Source organism: Emydura macquarii, unplaced genomic scaffold, assembly GCF_026122565.2.
Source record: "Emydura macquarii macquarii isolate MOO-44397 ecotype Brisbane River unplaced genomic scaffold, CSIRO-AGI_Emac_v2 contig_6, whole genome shotgun sequence".
Classification (NCBI taxonomy): Eukaryota; Metazoa; Chordata; order Testudines; family Chelidae; genus Emydura; species Emydura macquarii.
The window spans coordinates 1,257,273-1,276,349 of record NW_027130143.1 but is presented as its reverse complement, the minus strand read 5'-3'; the positions used below and the strand labels follow the sequence as shown (position 1 = coordinate 1,276,349).

The 19,077-nt window shown below is 45.5% G+C and overlaps 1 protein-coding gene across 2 annotated transcripts in view; it reads left to right on the top strand.

Annotated features, from left to right (window-relative positions):
- GOLGB1 (golgin B1) overlaps positions 1 to 19,077 on the top strand; it is a 106,077-nt gene that overhangs the window by 15,268 nt on the left and 71,732 nt on the right. For both annotated transcript variants that reach the window (XM_067560561.1, XM_067559778.1), the window contains 2 exons: positions 122 to 274; positions 778 to 933. In XM_067560561.1, the coding sequence (XP_067416662.1) occupies positions 122 to 274; positions 778 to 933 (309 nt within the window). The remainder of the gene's footprint in view (positions 1 to 121; positions 275 to 777; positions 934 to 19,077) is intronic.

The following is a 19,077-nucleotide window of genomic DNA, read 5'->3' as shown; positions in this document are numbered from 1 at the left end:
GTTAGCCTGGGGTGTAACACACAAAAGCAGAGTTGAAGGTCTCCATCTGGGTACTATGTTGTGGTCTTGGATTTAGTTTTAGCGAGTTACTTGTTCAGAGTGTCTGTTTGACATTCTCTAGGTGCCTGTGTCAGATCCAGGAATGGAGAGCAAGGAGGAGATGCCCAAGGATATACTGGAGCACCTGGCCCACACAGAGCAGCTGGCTGTCCAGCTGAAGGAGTTGGTCCGAGAGAAGGATGCCCAGCTCCAGCAAAAAGAAGTTGAACTCAAGGTATGATTCCCTCCACTAGGAGCTTGGGAGGAAGGCTGAGGGCATGTCTACACTGCAATTTGACACATGCATTTAGCCTGTGCTAGCTGACTTGGACTCGTGGGCCTTGGGCTAAGGGGTTGTTTAATTGCAGTGTGGATGTTCGGGCTCTGTCTGGAGCCTGGGCTCTGGGACATTCCCACATTGCAGGGTCCTAGAGCCCAGGCTCCAGCCCAACCCCGAATGTCTATAGCCCCTTAGCCTGAGTCCCGCCAGCCGGAGTCAGCTGGCACAGGCCAGCCAAGGGTGTCTAATTGCAGTGTAGACACAGCCTGAGATGCCGATGCTGCTGTTTTTTGTGGAATCCAGTCTCTGGTTTCTTTGGAAGTCTTCTTTCTAATGTGAAGACACTAAGTCTGTTTGACATTCCCTAACGATGCAGGATAGCAGCTTCAAGGTGATTTATTTTCCCAGTGGATGGTGCTATGGAACCTTGATTAGTCTTTGAATCTTTTCTTCCACAGGAAGAGCGGGAGGCTGCAGATGCTAAGTTGAAGAAGCTGAAGCTGCAGGCCAAAGTCAAGCTGGCAGCTCTGAATAAACGCATTGAGGAACTGACAGAGCAGGGATCAGTGTTGACTGCAAAGAGCCTGCCAGAGGAGCAGCTGCATCACAGCAAGGTGGGAAAGATGTGGCTGTAGGAAAAGCTTTAGCATGTACTGAAAATGTGGTGTTACCCTACGTCTCTTAGCACCCAGTGAGCTGCTAGGTTGCAGTATTCTTGCTTATGGAGAATAATTGAGTTCCTGATGTCTCCTCATATTCATGATCCTCTTTTTAAATGCCCTTTTTTCTCTCTGGATAACCCACCCCTTGATGCACATAGCCTGCTATTAGAAACACTCCAGCAGGAATATGGGTACCCTGTGAAGCCAGAGTCTGGCCTGCTTCCCTGTGGTGTGCATACCCTCAGAGTATTCAGCTGCGATCTCTGCAAGTCACTTCCCTGCCTGCTTCTCTTTGCCTGCCTTATTCTATGTGAAATAACATTTTCTTCAGGCTAACAAACTGTGTCTTTCGTCTGAGCTATAGGTTTCCACCAAATAGGGACAGAGGAGACAAAGTTGACAGAGATGTAAGAACAAGGTCTACATCAGTTTAAATTTATTGCCTTTCAATTTCATTGATTAGAAATACCTTTTTACTAGCACATAGTTAACTTAAGGAACTCACTGCCATGAGATTGAGGCCAAATGTTTAGGATTATAGACATTTATGTGTACAAGAATCATAAAAGATTATAGCTGGAAGGGACCTCAGGAGATCATCTAGTCCAATACCCTGCTCACAGCAGGACTAACCCCAACTAAACCATCCCAGCCAGGGCTTTGTCAAGCCGCACCTTAAAAACCTCTAAGGATGGAGATTCCACCACCTCCCTAGGTAACCCATTCCAATGCTTCACCACCCACCTGGTGAAAAAGTTTTTCCTAATATCCAACCTAGACCTCCCCCACTGCAACTTGAGACCATTGCTCCTAGTTCTGTCATCTACTACCACTGAGAACAACCTAGTTCCATCCTCCCTAGAACTCCCTTTTAGATGGTTAAAGGCTGCTAGCAAATCCCCCCTCGTTCTTCTCTTTTGCACACTAAACAAGCCTAGTCCCCTAAGTCTCACCTCATAAGTTGTGCTCCAGCCCCCTAGTCATTTTTGTTGCCTTTTGCTGAACTCTTTCCACCGGGTCATTGATCACTACCTGTTGAGCCCGATGATCTAGCCAGCTTTTGATCTATCTTACAGTCCATTCATCCATCCCATACTTCTTTAGCTTGCTGATAAGAATACTGTGGGAGATGGTATCAAAAACTTTTCTAAAGTCAAGGTATATCACATCCCCCACTTTCCACACATCCACAGAGACAGTCGTGTCATCATAGCAAGCAATCAGGTTGGTTAGACATGACTTGCCCTTGGGGAATCCATGCTGACTGTTCCTGATCATCTTCCTCTCTTCCAAGTGCCTCAAAATGGATTCCTTGAGGACCTGCTCCATGATTTTTCTGAGGATTGAAATAGAACTGACTGGTCTGTAGTTCCCTGGATCCTCCTCCTTCTCTTTTTTTGAAGATGGGCACTATATTTACCTTTTTCCAATCATCTGGGACTTCCCCCAGTTGCTACGAGTTTTCAAAGATAATGGCCAATGGCTCTGCAATCTGCAACTCCCTCAGCACCCTCGGATGCATTGCATCTGGCCCCATGACTTGTGCATGTCCAGCCTTTCTAAATAGTCCTGAACCTGTTCTTTCAGCACTGAGAGCTGCTTACCTCCTTCCCATTCTGTGCTGCCAGTGTAGTAGTCTGGGAGCTGACTTTGTCTGTGAAGACAGAAGGGAAAAAAAGCATTGAGTTCTTCAGCCTTTTCCACATCATCTGTCACTAGGTTGCCTCTCCCATTCTGTAAGGGGCCCACCCTTTCCCTGACCACCTTCTTGTTACTAATATACCTGGAGAAATCCTTCCTGTTTCCCTTCACGACCCTTGCTAGATGCAACTCCAATTGAGGTTTGGCCTTCCTGATTTCACTCCTGCATGTTCGAGCGGTATTTTTATACTCCTTGCTAGTAATCTGTCCAAGCTTCCACTTCTTGTAAGCTTCCTTTCGGTGTTTAAACTCACCGAAGATGTCTTTGTTAAGCCAAGCTGGTCGCTTGCCATATTTGCTATTCTTTCTGCACATAGGGATGTTGATATTGAACACTTCTGCCTTATTACTGATCATTCTACCATTTCCGTCTAATAATGGACCAATACCATTGTCAGGATTCTTTTTGTTCCTAAAGTATTTTAAAACCCTCTTTTATTGTCCTTAACTCTGCTGGACATAGATTTTTCCCCCTCTTTGATTCCTTTGGCTTCCATTATCAATTTTCTACAATTCTTAACTTCTGGTTTATATTCATTACTATTAACTTCCCCTTTCTTCCATTGGTTATATATTTTTTTGTAGTTGTCCTCATTTCTGTACTAAACCAACTCATTTTTTTTAACCAGTACAGCCTTCTTCCTTGATTGTGACTTTTTTGAGCATCTAGTAAGATGTACTTAAATTATTTTCAGTTACCATTCACATTTTTCTGATTTAAATTCTTTCTCTCAGCTGGTTTGGCTCATAATTGTTTTCTGCTCTTTGAGATTGGCCCTATTAAAGCACCAAGTGTATAAATATTACTGGTATGGACTTTATTCTACTTACACATTATAAATGTGATCAAATCATGATAATTTGTACCTAAGCTACCGTTAATTTTTAGTTCTGTGATAAGTTCTTCTTTATCTGTGAAGAAAAAGTTTAATAAAGAATCCCCCCATGTTGGCTGCAGCACTTCTTGAATTAGGAAATTGTCATCTATACATTTTAGAAATTCCAAGGCAGTTTTAATACTGGCAGCATGTGACCTCCAGCATGTGTCACTGAAACTGAATTCTCCCTTGATCACCCAGCTTTTTTTTTTTTTACACATTATGAGTAGGAGCACGAGGAGGCTGTCATCCTGTTTCCTAGTGTGATTTGGTGATCTGTAGCAGACACCAACAAATACCCCATCTTAAGATTTATCTGTTTAGGACATTGATCCACAAACATTCAAGATCACTTTCTTCTGAGTTATCAGTGACTCTCAGTCCTTCCTAAATAGGTTTTATACCCATTGATTTTTAACATTCCAGTCATGCAAATAACCCCGCCAAGTTTCAAGTAATACCAACAAGATTGAATTTATGCTCATAAATGTGCAATTCCAATTCCTTTGTTTGTTACTCCAGTGCTAGGAACCTGGTATAGGCAATTCAATAATTTCTTCTCTTCATATCTTCCTTGATTAAATTTGTTCTCAGCATCTTGATGTTGTACTAACTGAGTACTCATATCTTGCCTCATTTTACCATCCCTTTGTACTATTAGTTAACCCCCCTGTGACATTCCTGTTTTCAATCTGGACTGGTGTATTGCTGTGTCACCCCAATCCCTAACTTCTGGAGCCCATTTTACCCTGTCCCGCTGTGTGAATCCCCACTTCTGGATCAGCCTACACACAGCCTATGGCAAGCAAGCTGCTCTCAACTAAGTGAGTGAGTGCTTCTGGCCAGCCACTCTTGGGATCATGCACTGGTATGACTCCAGCCATCACCACTGATCCCAGATGCAACCCTAGGATCTGCCGTCTTAAAATGTTCAGTACTGCACACTGCAAGCTCATTGGTTCGTCAGTTTATCAAAGAAAATGATATGCACCAGCCTTGTCACTTCAAATGGAGTCTTAACACCTTAATCCACATGCACTGCTTTAGATAAAACAAACACATTTATTAAGTACAGAAAGATTTTAAGTGGTTATAAGTCAGAGGAAAGCAGGTCAGATTTGATCAAAAGTAAATAAAAGGCAAATCGCATTCTAAACTAAGCTTAACACTTTCAGCAACTTCACAGTCCTAGATGATTCTCACCACAGGCTGGCTGGTCTGTCTCCATCCTAGCTCTCTCCTGGGTCAGCATTTCAGTTGCTTGCTAGTGTTTGTAGATAGATGTGGAAGAGAGAGAGATTGCAAAATGTCTCCCCTTTTTAACGTGTTCCTTCGCACCCTTCTGGGGCCTCGCTTCCCTTTTCAGGGTCAGGTGACAAACAGCGTCCGTGCCTGGTTCCCTCTATGCTCTGAGTCACTGTGGTTCTTTGTGGATTCATTTGTCCATGTCTGGGCAGCCCTTTGTTCCTTGAGTGCTGAGCAGGTTGTGCTATACGAGTCCTAATGAGATGCGAACCACCCTTCAGTTCTGTAGAGTTTTGCCTAGATCTGTCTCAAGCCATGAGATACACAGTTGGGAATATTACATAGTGAAACTTCATAACCATACACATGACACTGCAATAAACATATTACTATAATAATGTTCAGAATGCCCTGAGCATTCCAAAAACATCTTACATGACATACTTTGCATTAAACAATACATAATTACACTATAAGGATGAACATAATTGATACACAATCACACCATAAAGGTGTACATGGGGATGCAGTGTGTCCCTCCTGACTATTCTGGCCAACTTGTCTGTTGACGTGGAAGCCATCCAAACTATACAGCCCCGCTCCCCCATAGAAGGTGGACCAATGTTCCACAAAACCAAAGCTCTATACCACTTATCTACCCAGTGGTTCACTTTCAGAGTTTTCTGCTTTCTGTCTTCCTTCGCTCATGGAACAGGAAGGATCTAAGAGAAGATCACTTGGACATTCTTCATCATGCTTCTGAGTTCCCTAGAGTCATCCGTTATGTGTGGGTTATAGAATCATAGAATATTAGAGTTGGAAGGGACCTCAGGAGGTCATCTAGTCCAACCCCCTGCTCAAAGCAGGACTAACTTCAGCTATATCATCCCAACCAGGGCTTTGTCAAGCCGCAGCTTAAAAACCTCTAAGGATGGAGATTCCACCACCTCCCTAGGTAACCCATTCCAGTGCTTCACCACCCTCCTAGTAAAAAACTTTTTCCTAATGTCCAACCTAGACCTCCCTCCCTGCAACTTGAGACCGTTGCTCCTTGTTCTGTCATCTGCCACCACCGAGAACAGCCTAGCCCCATCCTCCCTAGAACCCCCTTTCAGGTAGTTAAAGGCCGCTATCAAATCCCCCTCACTCTTCTCTTTTGCAGACTAAACAAGCCCAGTTCCCTCAGCCTCTCCTCATAAGTCCTGTGCTCCAGCCCCCTAATCATTTTTGTTGCCCTCCACTGGACTCTCTCCAACTTGTCCACATCCTTTTTGTATTGGGGGGCCCAAAACTGGACACAATATTCTAAATGCGGCCTCACCAATGCCGAATAGAGGGGAATAATCACTTCCCGTGACCTGCTAGCAATGCCCCTCCTAATGCAGCCCAATATGCCATTGGCCTTCTTGCCAACCAGGGCACACTGCTGACTCATATCCAGCTTTTTATCCACCGTTACCCCCAGGTCCTTTTCTGCAGAGCTGCTGCCCAGCTCGTCGGTCCCCAGTCTATAGCTGTGCATGGGATTCTTTCTTCCTAAGTGGAGGACTCTGCACTTTTCTTTGTTGAACCTCATTAGATTTCTTTTGGCCCAATCCTCCAGTTTGTTTAGGTCACTCTGTATCCTATCCCTACCTTGCAGGGTATCTACCACTCCCCCCAGCTTAGTGTCCTCCGCAAACTTGCTGAGGGTGCAATCTACCCCATCCTCCAGATCATTAATAAAGATGTTGAACAAAACCGGCCCCAGGACCGACCCCTGGGGAACTCCGCTTGTGACCGGTTGCCAGCTAGACATGGAGCCATTGATCACTACTCATTGAGCCCTATGCTCTAGCCAGTTCACTATCCATTTTATAGTCCTTTCATCCAACCCATACTTCTTTAACTTGCTGATAAGAATACTGTGAGAAACCGTATCAAAAGCTTTGCTAAAGTCAAGGTATATCACATCCACCGCCTTCCCTACATCCACAGAGCCACTCAGGTTGGTCAGGCATGACTTTCCCTTGGTGAATCCGTGTTGACTGTTCCTGATCACCTTCCTCTCTTCCAAGTGCCTTAAAATGGATTCCTTAAGGACCTGCTCCATGATCTTTCCAGGGATTGAGGTGAGGCTGACCGGTCTGTAGTTCCCCGGATCCTCTTTCCTCCCTTTCTTGAAGATGGGCACTATATTTGCTTTTTTCCAGTCCTCAGGGACCTCCCCTTGTTGCCATGAGCTTTCAAAGATAATAGCCAATGGCTCTGAAATCACCTCAGCCAACTCCCTCAGCACCCTCGGGTGCATTGCATCCGGCCCCATGGACTTGTGAATGTCCAATCCTTCTAAATAGTCTTGAACCTGTTCCTTCAGCACTGCGGGATGTTCGCCTCCTTCCCATTCTGTGCCACCCAGTACAGCAGTCTGGGAGCTGATCTTGTCTGTGAAGACAGAGGCAAAAAAGGCATTGAGTACCTCAGCTTTCTCCACATCCTCCGTCACTAGGTCGCCTCCCTCTTTCTGCAATGCAGTGTCATTCATGCTGCTATGAACCATCACTAGTAGATCTTTGCCTGTTGACTTCAGAAGCCTATCCAATCTTAGTGATATCTCGTGTCTTGGCTCCAGGAAAGCAGCATGCTATCCTGTTCGCCTGTCCTTTGTAGAATGCTCTTTTGAGTCTTCTGTGTATTGAATCGCCTATAAGGATCATCTGTCTTCCTTGGATAGTTGGAGATCTTTGTGGGCAAAGCTGATTTTCTTACAGGTTGAGCCAAGCTGCCATCCACGTGTGTGTCCTGTACATCTCTCCTTTCTCTTGGACCTGCTATTCAGATTTTTCAAGGGTAATGGAATGGCCACTCCAAAGAGCAGAGAAAAGTGGATAATTACTTGTGTGGTCATTAATGAATAACCATAGTTTTGCAGATCAGCCAGCCAGTTAAAAGGTAAGAAATTAGATAACTGAGACATAAGTATACAGTCAGGGGTCAGTAGGATGAGTGTGTAGGGACAAAATCAGGAAAGCCAAGGCAAAGAATGAGTTACAGCTTGCAAAGAATGTTAGAAACAACAAGAAGGGATTCTTTAAATATGTCAGACCAAAAAAAAAAAAAAAAAAAAAAAAAACACCAAGGACAGTGTAGGTCCGCAGCTCAATGGAGAAGGTGAGCTGGTAACGAAAGATGATAGGAAGGCAGAGCCGCTCAATAGCTACTTTGCTTCAGTCTTCTCACCAAAAATAACATTGGATTGGATGACTAGCAAAGTTACCACAGACAATAAAGGGGAAGGAATGCAGATTGGGATAAGTAAAGAAAATTTCAGAGATCTGACCGATATGAGTGAATTCAAATCAGCGGAGCTGGATGCAATGAACCTGAGAGTATTGAAGGAATTATTGAAGAAATCTCTGTGCCATGGGCAATAATAGAAATCTTGGCATCATTGTGGATAGTTCTCTGAAAACATCCACTCAGTGTGAAGAGGAAGTCAAAAAAATAACAGAATGTTGGGAATCATTAGAAAAGAGAGAGAGAAGAAGACAGAAAATATCATATTGCCTCTTTATAAATCCATAGTGCGCCCACATCTTGAATACTGAATGCAGATCTGGTTGCCCCATCTCTAAAAAGATATATTGGAATTGTAAAAGGTACAAAATTGGGCAACTACAATGATTAGGGGTTTGGAACATCTTCCATCTGAGGAGAGATTAATAAGTCTGGGACTTTTCAGCTTGGAAATGAGACGAATGGGGGATATGATAGAGGTCTATAAAATCATGACTGGTGTGGAGAAAGTAAATAAGGAAGTGTTATTTACTCCTTTTCATAACACAAGAACTAGGAGGTCACCAAATGAACGTAATAGGCAGTAGGTTTAAAACGAACAAAAGGAAGTATTTCTTCACACAACACACAGTCAACCTGTGAAACTGTTTGCCAGAGGATGTTGTGAAGGCCAAGACTATAATGATGTTCAAAAAAAGAGCTACACAGTTTTATGGAGGATAGGTCCATCAGGATGGACAGGGTTGCAAAATCCTGCTCTGAAGTGTCCTGAGCCCCTGTTTGCCAGAAGCTCGGAATGGTTGACAGGGGTTGGTTCACTTGATGATTACCTGTTCTGTTCATTCCCTTTAAAGCACCTGGCATTGGCCACTGTCGGAAGACAGGATACTTGGCCAGATGGATCATTGGTCTGACCCAGTATGGCTGTTCTTATTTTCTTATGTAATAGAGAGCATACTGATCAAATCTGCAGATGACATTAGCTAGAAACATAAAGGGTAACAAGAAAACATTCTACAAATACATGAGAAGCAAGAGAGAGACCAAGGACAGGGTAGGCCCATTAATCAATGTAAGGGGAGGGGAACAATAATAGAAATGTGGAAATGGCAGAAGTGCTAAGTGACTTTTTTGCTTCAGTTTTCACCAAAATGTTTAGTAGCAATTGGATATCTAACTTAATGAATGCCAGTGAAAATGAGGTAGGATCAGAGGCTAAAACAGGAAAAAAGAACAAGTTAAAAATTACTTAAACAAATTAGATGTCTTCAAGTAACCAGGGCCTGATGATATACGTTTTAGAATACTCAAGGAGTTAACTGAGGAGGTATCTGAGCCATAAGTGATTATCTTCAAAAAGTCATGGAAGACTGGAGAGATTCCAGAGGATTGAAAATGGGCAAATATAGTGCCAATCTATACAAAGGGAAATAAGGACAACCTGGGATATTACAGACCAGTCATCTTAACTTCAGTACCTGGGAAGATAATGGAGAAAATAATTTAAGAAATCAATTTGCAGACACTTAGAAGATTCTTCTTTTTTGTCATCCTTCCGTCTCGAAATACCATGTGTATGTGCCCCTGAGAGGTAGAAAATTTACTACTTCTTCAAGTGTTTGCTCTTGTCTATTCCCAAGTAGGTGTGTGTGCACCACATGCACTGGCGCCAGAAATTTTTCCCCTAGTGGTACCTGTAGGGCCAGCTCTAGGGCCCTCTGCAGTGGCGTGCATATGCGCCCATATATAGGGAATTGCCAGCCCTCCTCCCTCTCAGTTCCTTCTTACCTCCTGTGACGGTGCTGGAACATCTCTTGCTCTCGCAAGCCTTCCAAACCTAGTATTTTTGTTTTCCTTCTCTATACGTGTATATAGTTGCGTATTAGTATTAGTTTTTAGTTAGTTGTAAGATAGCAACCCAGGGACAGGGCATGCCCCGGTCTCCGGATTTTAAATCCTTTGTGTAGGAAGCCTATGCTGAAGAGCAACCCACACCAGAGTTGTCTGAAGTGTTTGGGGGAGACTCACATTTGTGAGACGTGTGTGACGTTGGCCTCCAGGGGAGCCCTGCTAAGATAGCTTAAACAGGGCAAATTGCAAAGAATGGGGCAGGCAAAGCCCTAAATAATGGTGATTTTTCTTCCATAAGATACACCAAGCCAGCAACAAACAGCTTCTGATGACCTCACTGGTCATTCAGTAGACAAAAACACAGTTTCCTTAAAGCTATCCAGCCCTTTGGCTAGCACCCAGAGAGCCAAGTCAAATAAGATGAGGATTACTGAAAATCCTTATCCATCATATGTAAAAAAGTTCTACCAATCCCAAAGGATTGGACACATTACCAAACAGGTCAATGAATAGTCCAGATCTTACCCAAATACATGCTTAAAGCCAATGCTTATTAACTAAACTAACATTTATTTTAAAAAAAGGGAAGAGTAATGATTTAAAAGGTCAGTATATATACATAGATGAAAATAAATCTATTCTGTCAGTTTCAAAGTAGAGATAACTGAGTTGCAAAGTTCTTAAATTGCCAAGTCTCTGAAATTACCCAAACAGTTTGGGGGTCATCAGTCCTTGTTTAGAGCTTCTTTGTTAGAAATCCAGTCCAGAGAAATAAAGACTAAATAGTGCATGTACCGAGTTGGTTCTGATTCTCCCATGAGAATTAGCAGGGTGATTGAGATCCCAGCACCAGCCTGCAATCTTGCGATCCAAACTTTCCCTGACAAGCTTGAACAGATTTGAGATGAGAAGGATCAGTCCACTAGATTCTTTTATAGATCCTTGTGGGCTGACCGATATCTTCTTGACAGCAGGTACCTCCTTGAACAATTAATAGTTGACTACTTGTGGTTTTCAAATATCATCTCATATGTTCTGTGCACAGGGTAACTAGTTACATTAGCACAAGGTAGTTGGTAATTGGCCATTTACAACCATTCACGGGTATTTACTACTTAAACTTCAAAGAGAAATAAGAACAATAGTGTTGTTACATTCAAGTTCCATCTAAATGTTCATGTTTCTTTCAAACTCTTAATTAATATAACAGTGATAGATAGGAAAGCAGTTTCTCTACATTACCCACCTCTAACAAGATATATGTCAGCAATATCAAATAACTACCAACAATGCTCTTGCATATCAAAGCTCTAGTCTGCTTGTAAGGAATGACCCTCACTACCATTGTATCTTCCTATCATATGTCTCTAAAGGTCAAATCTGGGCCATGCAATTTGTAAAGCTGCTTGGCTTTTTCGGACCTAGCATCATGTAAGATTTGCAAAAGCTTTCGCCTGCGGACTAAAAAGGACTGTGAAATTCGGCTGAAGGCTATTCTGATGGAATTGGCACTCAGATCGACATTTGGGTCATTTGAACTTGGCACAGAGCGCCACTCAGGCACCGTCTTCCTCATGGTACTGATCGACATCCCTGGTGCCAGAGAAGAGGCTGTAGAAGACACACACGAGCGGGGGCGTTTGCCTGTGAAAAAAAGAAGGGTGTGGGAGACCAGGTGAAACCCTTGTTGGGCTGCCAATCTACACAAATTCCAAGGGGCCTGCTAGTCCTTACAGAAAATCTAAGGACAAGAGCTGGTCCTGGGATATCTGATGCGCAGACTCTCTGTACCGGTTCCCGGTGCTGGAATGCCGGCATGCGCATTACAGTGCCAAGGGACAGTTGGAGTTGGCACCATCATGGTCTCTGGACAGTGGTTCCTTGTTCTTGGACACTGAGAAGATGGGTCCAGGAGATGGGGCAATCCTCAAACCTGGAAACCGGCTTCCCTGTGATGCCACAGATGGGGGAATGGCCTCAGGGACAGTGGCCCAGACTGGCAATACTGGAAACTGTGAGGGCCTCCCCCAGGAGTCCCGCAGGCCTACTCAGTGACAGGTACCTTGGTACCAAGATGCTCAGTGCCCCAGAGTATGGCACTGCACTTAGATGTGGAGTCAAACCAAAAAAGGTCACCCACCTCAAGCCCAGGCAGTAGCGGGTCCGTCCTCCTTGGTCGTGCTGGACGATTTCAGATCCCATCAGGAGCTGCTTAAAACAGTAGTGTCCAATCTGGGCCTCAAAATAGAAGAGCTCAATGAGCCTGCAGATGAGTTCTTTGGGATCCTGACGATGGCAGCTCCATCTAGGGTGGCCCTTTCAGTACATGAAGGGATGGTGAAACTTGCCAAAGCACTGTGGCAAACTCCAGCCTCCTCGCTCCCTACATCAAAGCGGGGGGAGAGGAAATACTATGTGCTGGCGAAGGGGTTTGAATATCTTTACACCCACCTCTCCCCAGGATTGTTGGTAGTCACAACTGCCAACGAGAGGGACAGGCAGGCCAAGTGGGTTCCATGCCAAATAATGAGGCCAAAAAACTGGACTTATTCAAATGCAAGATTTATTCTACTGCTAGCCTGCAACTGTGTGTGTCTAACCAGCAAGCATTGTTGGGTAGATACCATTTTAGTATCTGGCAGTCACTGGATAAATTTGCAGACTTCCTAACATAGACATCTGGGCAAGACTTTGAGGCCATCCTGGAGGAAGGGAGGACAGTAGGTTAGGGAATCCCTGCAAGCAGCCTCAGACGCTGCAGATTCTATGGCCAGGACCATGGGTTCTGCAGTGTCAATGAGAAGGGCATCAGGGCTGCAGTCGGTGGGCCTTTCATCGGAGGTCCAACAATCCATCCAGGACCTCCGCTTTGATAGCATGGTCCTGTTTGCAGAGCAGATGGACTCTAGGCTGCATGGGATGAAAGATTTGAGGGCGACTGTGTTCCCTTGGCCTGTACCCCCTGTCATTGGCCAGGAGACATTTCAGGCCCCAACAGGTGCAGAGATTTGGGGTGTAACCCCATGGAGAGCCCTACAGGAAAGGGAATAAGGGTTACAAGAGGCGCCAGGGCCACTCATCCACGACCCCCAGCCAGGCCTGAGTCGACATCACCAAGGTGGCAAACAGACCTTTTGAAGGTGCACCCAAGGGCGATTTATCAGTTATTACCCGGGATTCAACTTGCCTATTATTTTCTTCTCACCTAACTCCTTTCCTCTTGGCCTGGGCTACCATAAAGTCAGATCACTGGGTGCTCAATACAGTAGCTGCTGGATACACCCTTCAGTTTTCCTCGCTCCCACCCGCCTTCCCTGTTCCTCTTCAGGGACCTGTCTCATGAGCAACTTCTCATCCAGGAGGTACACGTCCACTTAAAAGTAGGTGCGGTGGAAGAGGTCCCTCAAGAACTAAAGGGAAGAGGTTTTTACTCCAGTTTTAGCCACCATTATTCCCTCACTGGATCTATGCAACTGGTACACCGCCCTCGATTTAAAAGATGCCTATTTTCAGATTTCTACCCAGGATGCAGGAGATTCCTGAGGTTCATGGTGGGAGCACACCATTATCAGTTCATGATGTTCCCCTTCGGTCTTTCAACCGCACCGCATGTGTTCATCAAATTCATGGCGGTGGTTGCGGCCCACCTCAGATGCAGAGGCGTCCAGGTCTTCCTTTACCTGGACAATTGGATCATCAGGGGCTGGTTAAAGATGCAAGTCCAGGACAGCATCTCAATTGTCTGATCCACCTGCCAAGCACTGGGCCTGCTAATAAACTAGCAGAAGTCAACACTCGTTCTAATTTAAAGGATAGAGTTCTTTGGAGCAGTTCGGGACTCTACCCAGGCCAGAACATTCCTACTGGAAGAAAGGTTCCTAACAATGATGGAGCTTATAGCCCAAATATCAGATCACCCTCTCACTAGGGTGAGGGTATGTCTCAACCTCCTAGGTCACATGTCAGCCTGTACTTAAGTGGTGCGGCATCCCATACTACACCTGACACCTCTTCAAATGTGGCTGGCGTCTGTGTATTCCCCGGCCAGGTATCACCTGGACTTGATATTCGTGGTCCTCCACGGATACTTACCTCCCTGTCATGGTGGACAAGACCACAGCAGGTGCTCACAGGGGTACCTTTTGAGGCCCTGCAACCAAAGTTATCGCTGGTTTTGAATGCCTTGGATCTAGGATGGGGAGCTTACCTTGGCTGCCTCAAGACCTAGGGCATCTGGATGACAGAAGAGCTAGCATTACATAGCAATGTCAGAGAGCTCAGGGCCAATCCCTGTGACCTGCTGTACTCCAAGTACACCCTTAGGGTGTGATTTGTGTATCATTCATGCTCACCCGTATAGTGTAACTGTGTATTGTTTAATGCAAAGCATGTCCTGTAAGGTGTTTTTGGAATGTTCATTACACATGGAACATTATTGTTATGATAGTATGCTTCTTGCAATGTCACATGCATAGTTATGAAGCTCTGCTATGTAATATTCCCAAATGTGTGTGTCTCATAGCTTGAATAGATCCAGGCAAACACAAAGCAGAGTGAGAGTTCATGCCTGGCTGAGGCTTGCATACAGGAACAATGGACTGGCCTGAGCATCTGATAAGATGATGTACATTTGCCTCACGTGGAGGAAGGCATGCCAGACATTGCCAGTCACCTAACCCCAGAGGGTGGCAGGGGAATCAGTTAAAATGAGAGGCATTTTGGTGTCTGGAGCTCTCTTGCAATTCACCTACAAGACAGCATCAAGACAAACTGTCCACAGGGGAGGAGGCTGGTTGGGGGCCTACTAACCAGTCTGTGGTAAGAACCAACTAAGAATTTAAGACTACTAGAAGTGTTAAGCTTAATTTAGAATGCAATTTGCTTTTATTTCTTCTTGATCAAATCTGATTTATATTATTTGGTTTATAATCACTTAAAATCTTTCTGTACTTAATAAACTTATTTCTTTGTTTTATCTAAAGCAGTGCTTGTGGTTTGGGTATATGTAGAGACTTCGTTTAAAGTGACTGAGCTGGTGCATATCAATTTCATTGATAAATTGACTAACCAATGATCTTGCAGAGTCCAGTGGGCAGCAGTGAACTCTGTAAGATAGCAGTTCCTAGGGCTGCATCTGGGACTGTGGATGTTGGCTGGGCATCACACCATTGCATAATCCCTTGAATGACTGGCCAGCAGCCCTCATTCACTAAGGTAAGAGCCACTTGCTTGCAGGAGGCTGTGAGTGAGCTGACCCAGGAGTGGGTAGTTCACACAGCGGGGCAAGTTCAAGATGGGCTCCAGGAGTGAGGGTTTGGGATGACACAGCGATATACCAGTCCAGATTGCAGAGGGGAACATCATACCCTATTCCTGCCCCAGGTGGTTCAGGTACTCATGGACAACACGGCCTCAATGTACTATATCAACAGGTGTGGGGGAGGCCCATTCCCCGGCCGTGTCAGGAGGCCTTACATCTATGGGACTTTGGTGTGAGTCACAATATTCACTTGGAAACGGTGTGTCTCCTGGGGGTCAGAAACATGTTAGCAGACAGCCTCAGCAGATCGTTTTGCACTCACCACAAGTGGTTCCTACACCCAGAAGTGACCAGTCATATCTTCCAGAGGTGGGGCAATCCCCAAGTGGATCTCTTTGCTACCGGGGAGAACAGGAAATGCAAGCTATTCTGCTCCTGACAGGGGCTTGATGGTAGCTCACTGACTGATGCCTTCCTTCTACCTTGGTTGGGAGATCTCATGTATGCCTTCCTACCAATACCACTGATCCACAAGGTCCTCATCAAGGTGAAAAGAGACTGTGTGTGGGTCATCCTGGTGGCCCCTGCAAGGCTGCGACAACATTGGTTTGAGATGTTGTTTGAACTATCAGTGACCTACCCATGGACACTCCCATCATGACCAGATCTTCTCTCCCAGGATCATGGTCATCGGCTTCACCCTGACCTGGCTTCCCTGCATCTGACTCTGCATGGATGCTCCATGGCTAAGCCAAAAAGAATGAAGCTGCTCAGCCCAAGTCCGGTAGATTCTACTAGAGAGTAGAAAACCAAAATGTCTTACCTGGTCAAGTGGAAACACTTTACCTGCTGGGCGGTGGATCATGGTACCCCTCCGATGGAGACTCCCGTTCAGATTGTTAGACTACTTGCTCTGTTTGAAGCATGAAGGGTTGGCCTTCTCATCAATCAAGGTGCACTTAGCATCCATATCAGTTTTGCACCCACCTGTTAAAGGTATAATGACCTTTTTGCATGAGACGACAGCCAGATTCCTCAAGGGCCTGGAAAGGCTCTTCCCACTAATACAAGACCCGACTCCCCAGTGGGATCTAAATCTGGTCCTCTCCAAACTCACTGGGCTTCCATTTGAGCCCTTGGCTTCATATTCCCTCATGCACCTGTCCTGGAAGGTGGCATTCATAGTGACTGTTGTGTCAGTGAGGTGGGTCTTGGAAATTAAGGCATTGACCTTGGAGCCTCTCTGTAATGATCTTCTATAACGGGTGGGGAACCTTTTTTCTGGCAAGGGCCTGATGGTGGTATGCGGAAGACGGCTGAGTGTCTGCCGCCGAATTCCCCCGCACCGCCGCCAAACCGTGCTGCCGCCGAATTCCCCCCCGCCGCCGAAAAGGGGCAAACGGCGGCAGGGTTTCGGCGGTGGGCACTGCCCCGCCGCCGCCGTGAATCCATGCCGCCGCCGAATTCCCCCTGCCGCCGCACTGCCGCCGAATCCTCCCCGCCGCATTGCCGCTGAATTCCCACCCGGCCCGTGGGCCGGACCAAATGATTTTGCGGGCCTTATACGGCCCGCGGGCCAGATGTTCCCCACCCCTGTTCTATAAGGACAAGGTTCAGTTACATCCGCATCTGGCATTCCTGCCGAAGGTGATTTCCCTCTTCCATGTTAACCAGGACATCTTTCTACCAGTCTTCTTTCCAACATCTTACAACTCCAGTGAAGAGAGACGTCTGCACATCTTGATGTCAGGAGAGCACTAGCTTTCTACATTGAGAGAACGAAACTTTTCCATCATTCTATGTAGCTTTTCATTGTGATCTCCGCACAGATGAAAGGGTTTCCAGTATCATCTCGGCGAATCTCAGCATGGATCACAGCCTGTATTCGAGCTCCAACATCCTGGACGGCCAACTCAACAAGGGCCCAGGTGACCTCAGCAGCGTTCCAGGCACATGTCCCTATACAGGATATCTGCAGAGCCACTACCTCGTCATCAGTTCATACCTTCGTGTCCCACTATGCCATAATGCAGCAAGCTCGGGACGACGCTGGCTTCGGCAGAGCAGTGCTACAAACGTCACATCCATGAACTCCTGTCTGCAACTGGGGATGCTGCTGGTGAGTCACCTAATTGGGAATGGACATGAGCAAGCACTTGAAGAAAGAACAATTACTTACATCGTAACTATTGTTCTTTGAGATGTTGCTCGTGTCCATTCCAAACCCACCCTCCTTCCCCTCAGTCAGAGTTCCAGCAAGAAGGAACTGGGAGGGACGAGGGCTGGCAGCACCCTATATATGGGTGCATACGCATGCCGCTGCAGAGGGCAATAGAGCTGGCCCTACAGCTACCACTAGGGGAAAAATTTTATCACCGATGCATGTAGCACACCAAACCCCTAATTGAGAATGGACATGAGCAACATGTCTTGAAGAACAACAATTACGAGGTAAGTAACCATTCTTTAGTTGGTTTTCTGTCAGCCATGGCTGTTGCTTGAAGAGACCCACTCGAGAGACCATATCTACCACATTTGTCACATTTAAAATTGGTGTTTCAACCCTTGGGGCTCTACCTTCTTCAAGCTCTTTTCTCCTCTGCTAAACTGGATAGCTTTCTCTCATAGCTTTGGAGACCTTTATTGAGCTCTTTTTTCCAAAGGCTGTGGTCTTGAGAGTGATCATCACAGTTACCCATACCCATATCCATGTCCATTTCTTTGAGGTCTTGTTTGTACACATCCTTGAAACACATTTTGAGCGCTCTTTAGATCTTTTCCCAGATGCCAATTTGCCATAAAGGATGTCCTTTGAGATGCACCCATCATTCATTCAGCACACATGCCCAAGCCAGCGAAGGCATCTCTGTTTAAGGAGTGTTTGCATGCTGGGTATCCTGGCCCGCTTGAGCACCTCAGTGTTGGTGACTCTATCCCTCCAGGAGATTCAAAAAATTCGACAAAGACAATGCATATAAAAGCTGTTGAGCCTTTTTTCCTGATGAGATTGTGATGTTCCCCTCTGCAATCTGGACTGGTATATTGCTGTCACCCCAATCCCCCCACTCTTGGGGCCCGTCTTGCACTTGCCCTGATATGTGAACCCCCGTCTCCTTGGTCAGCCCACACACAGCCACCTGCAAGCAAGTGGTCCCTGACTTAGTGAATGAGTGCTTCTGGCCAGCCACTCATGGGATTATGTGTGACCCCCACCCAGCCACTATCCCGTCTCAAATGCAATACTAGGAAGTGCCGCCTTGGTTTTAGATCTAAGTCTTGCATGATTGAACAGCTTTTCATGAGCTCTTGTGTACAAGTAGATTCCCTCAATTGAGGAACTGAAAGCTTGTTTCAGTAGCAAGGAGAAGAAGGTCCCAAACAAAGTTAGGGCAAGTACACAGCCTTGCTTGATCCTGCTATGAATCTGGAAAGCCTTGGAGATCGAGCTGTCATATTGGACTGTGCCATACGTGTTTTATATGGAAGGACTGAATCATGCTTAAGAGCCTGGGGGGACATCCAGTCTTTTCTAGAAACACAAATAATCCACTTCTACTGACAAGATCAAAAGCCTTTGTGAGATTGATAAAGGCTATATAAAGGGGCTTTTTTTGTTCTTTGCATTTCTCTTGTAGTTGTCTCAATGAGAAGATCATGTCGATAGTAGACCTTTTGTCTCTGAAGTTGCAATGTGATTCATGATAAATTTTGTCTGCCAGGATCTGACGTCTATTCAGGATAACTCATGCAAAGGCTTTTCTCATGATGCTAAGAAGGGAAATGCCACTGTAATTATTACAGTCGCTCTTATTGCCCTTGTTTTTATAGAGAGTGATGGTGATGGCATCTCTCATTTCTTGTAGTACTTTGCCTTCTTTCAATCAC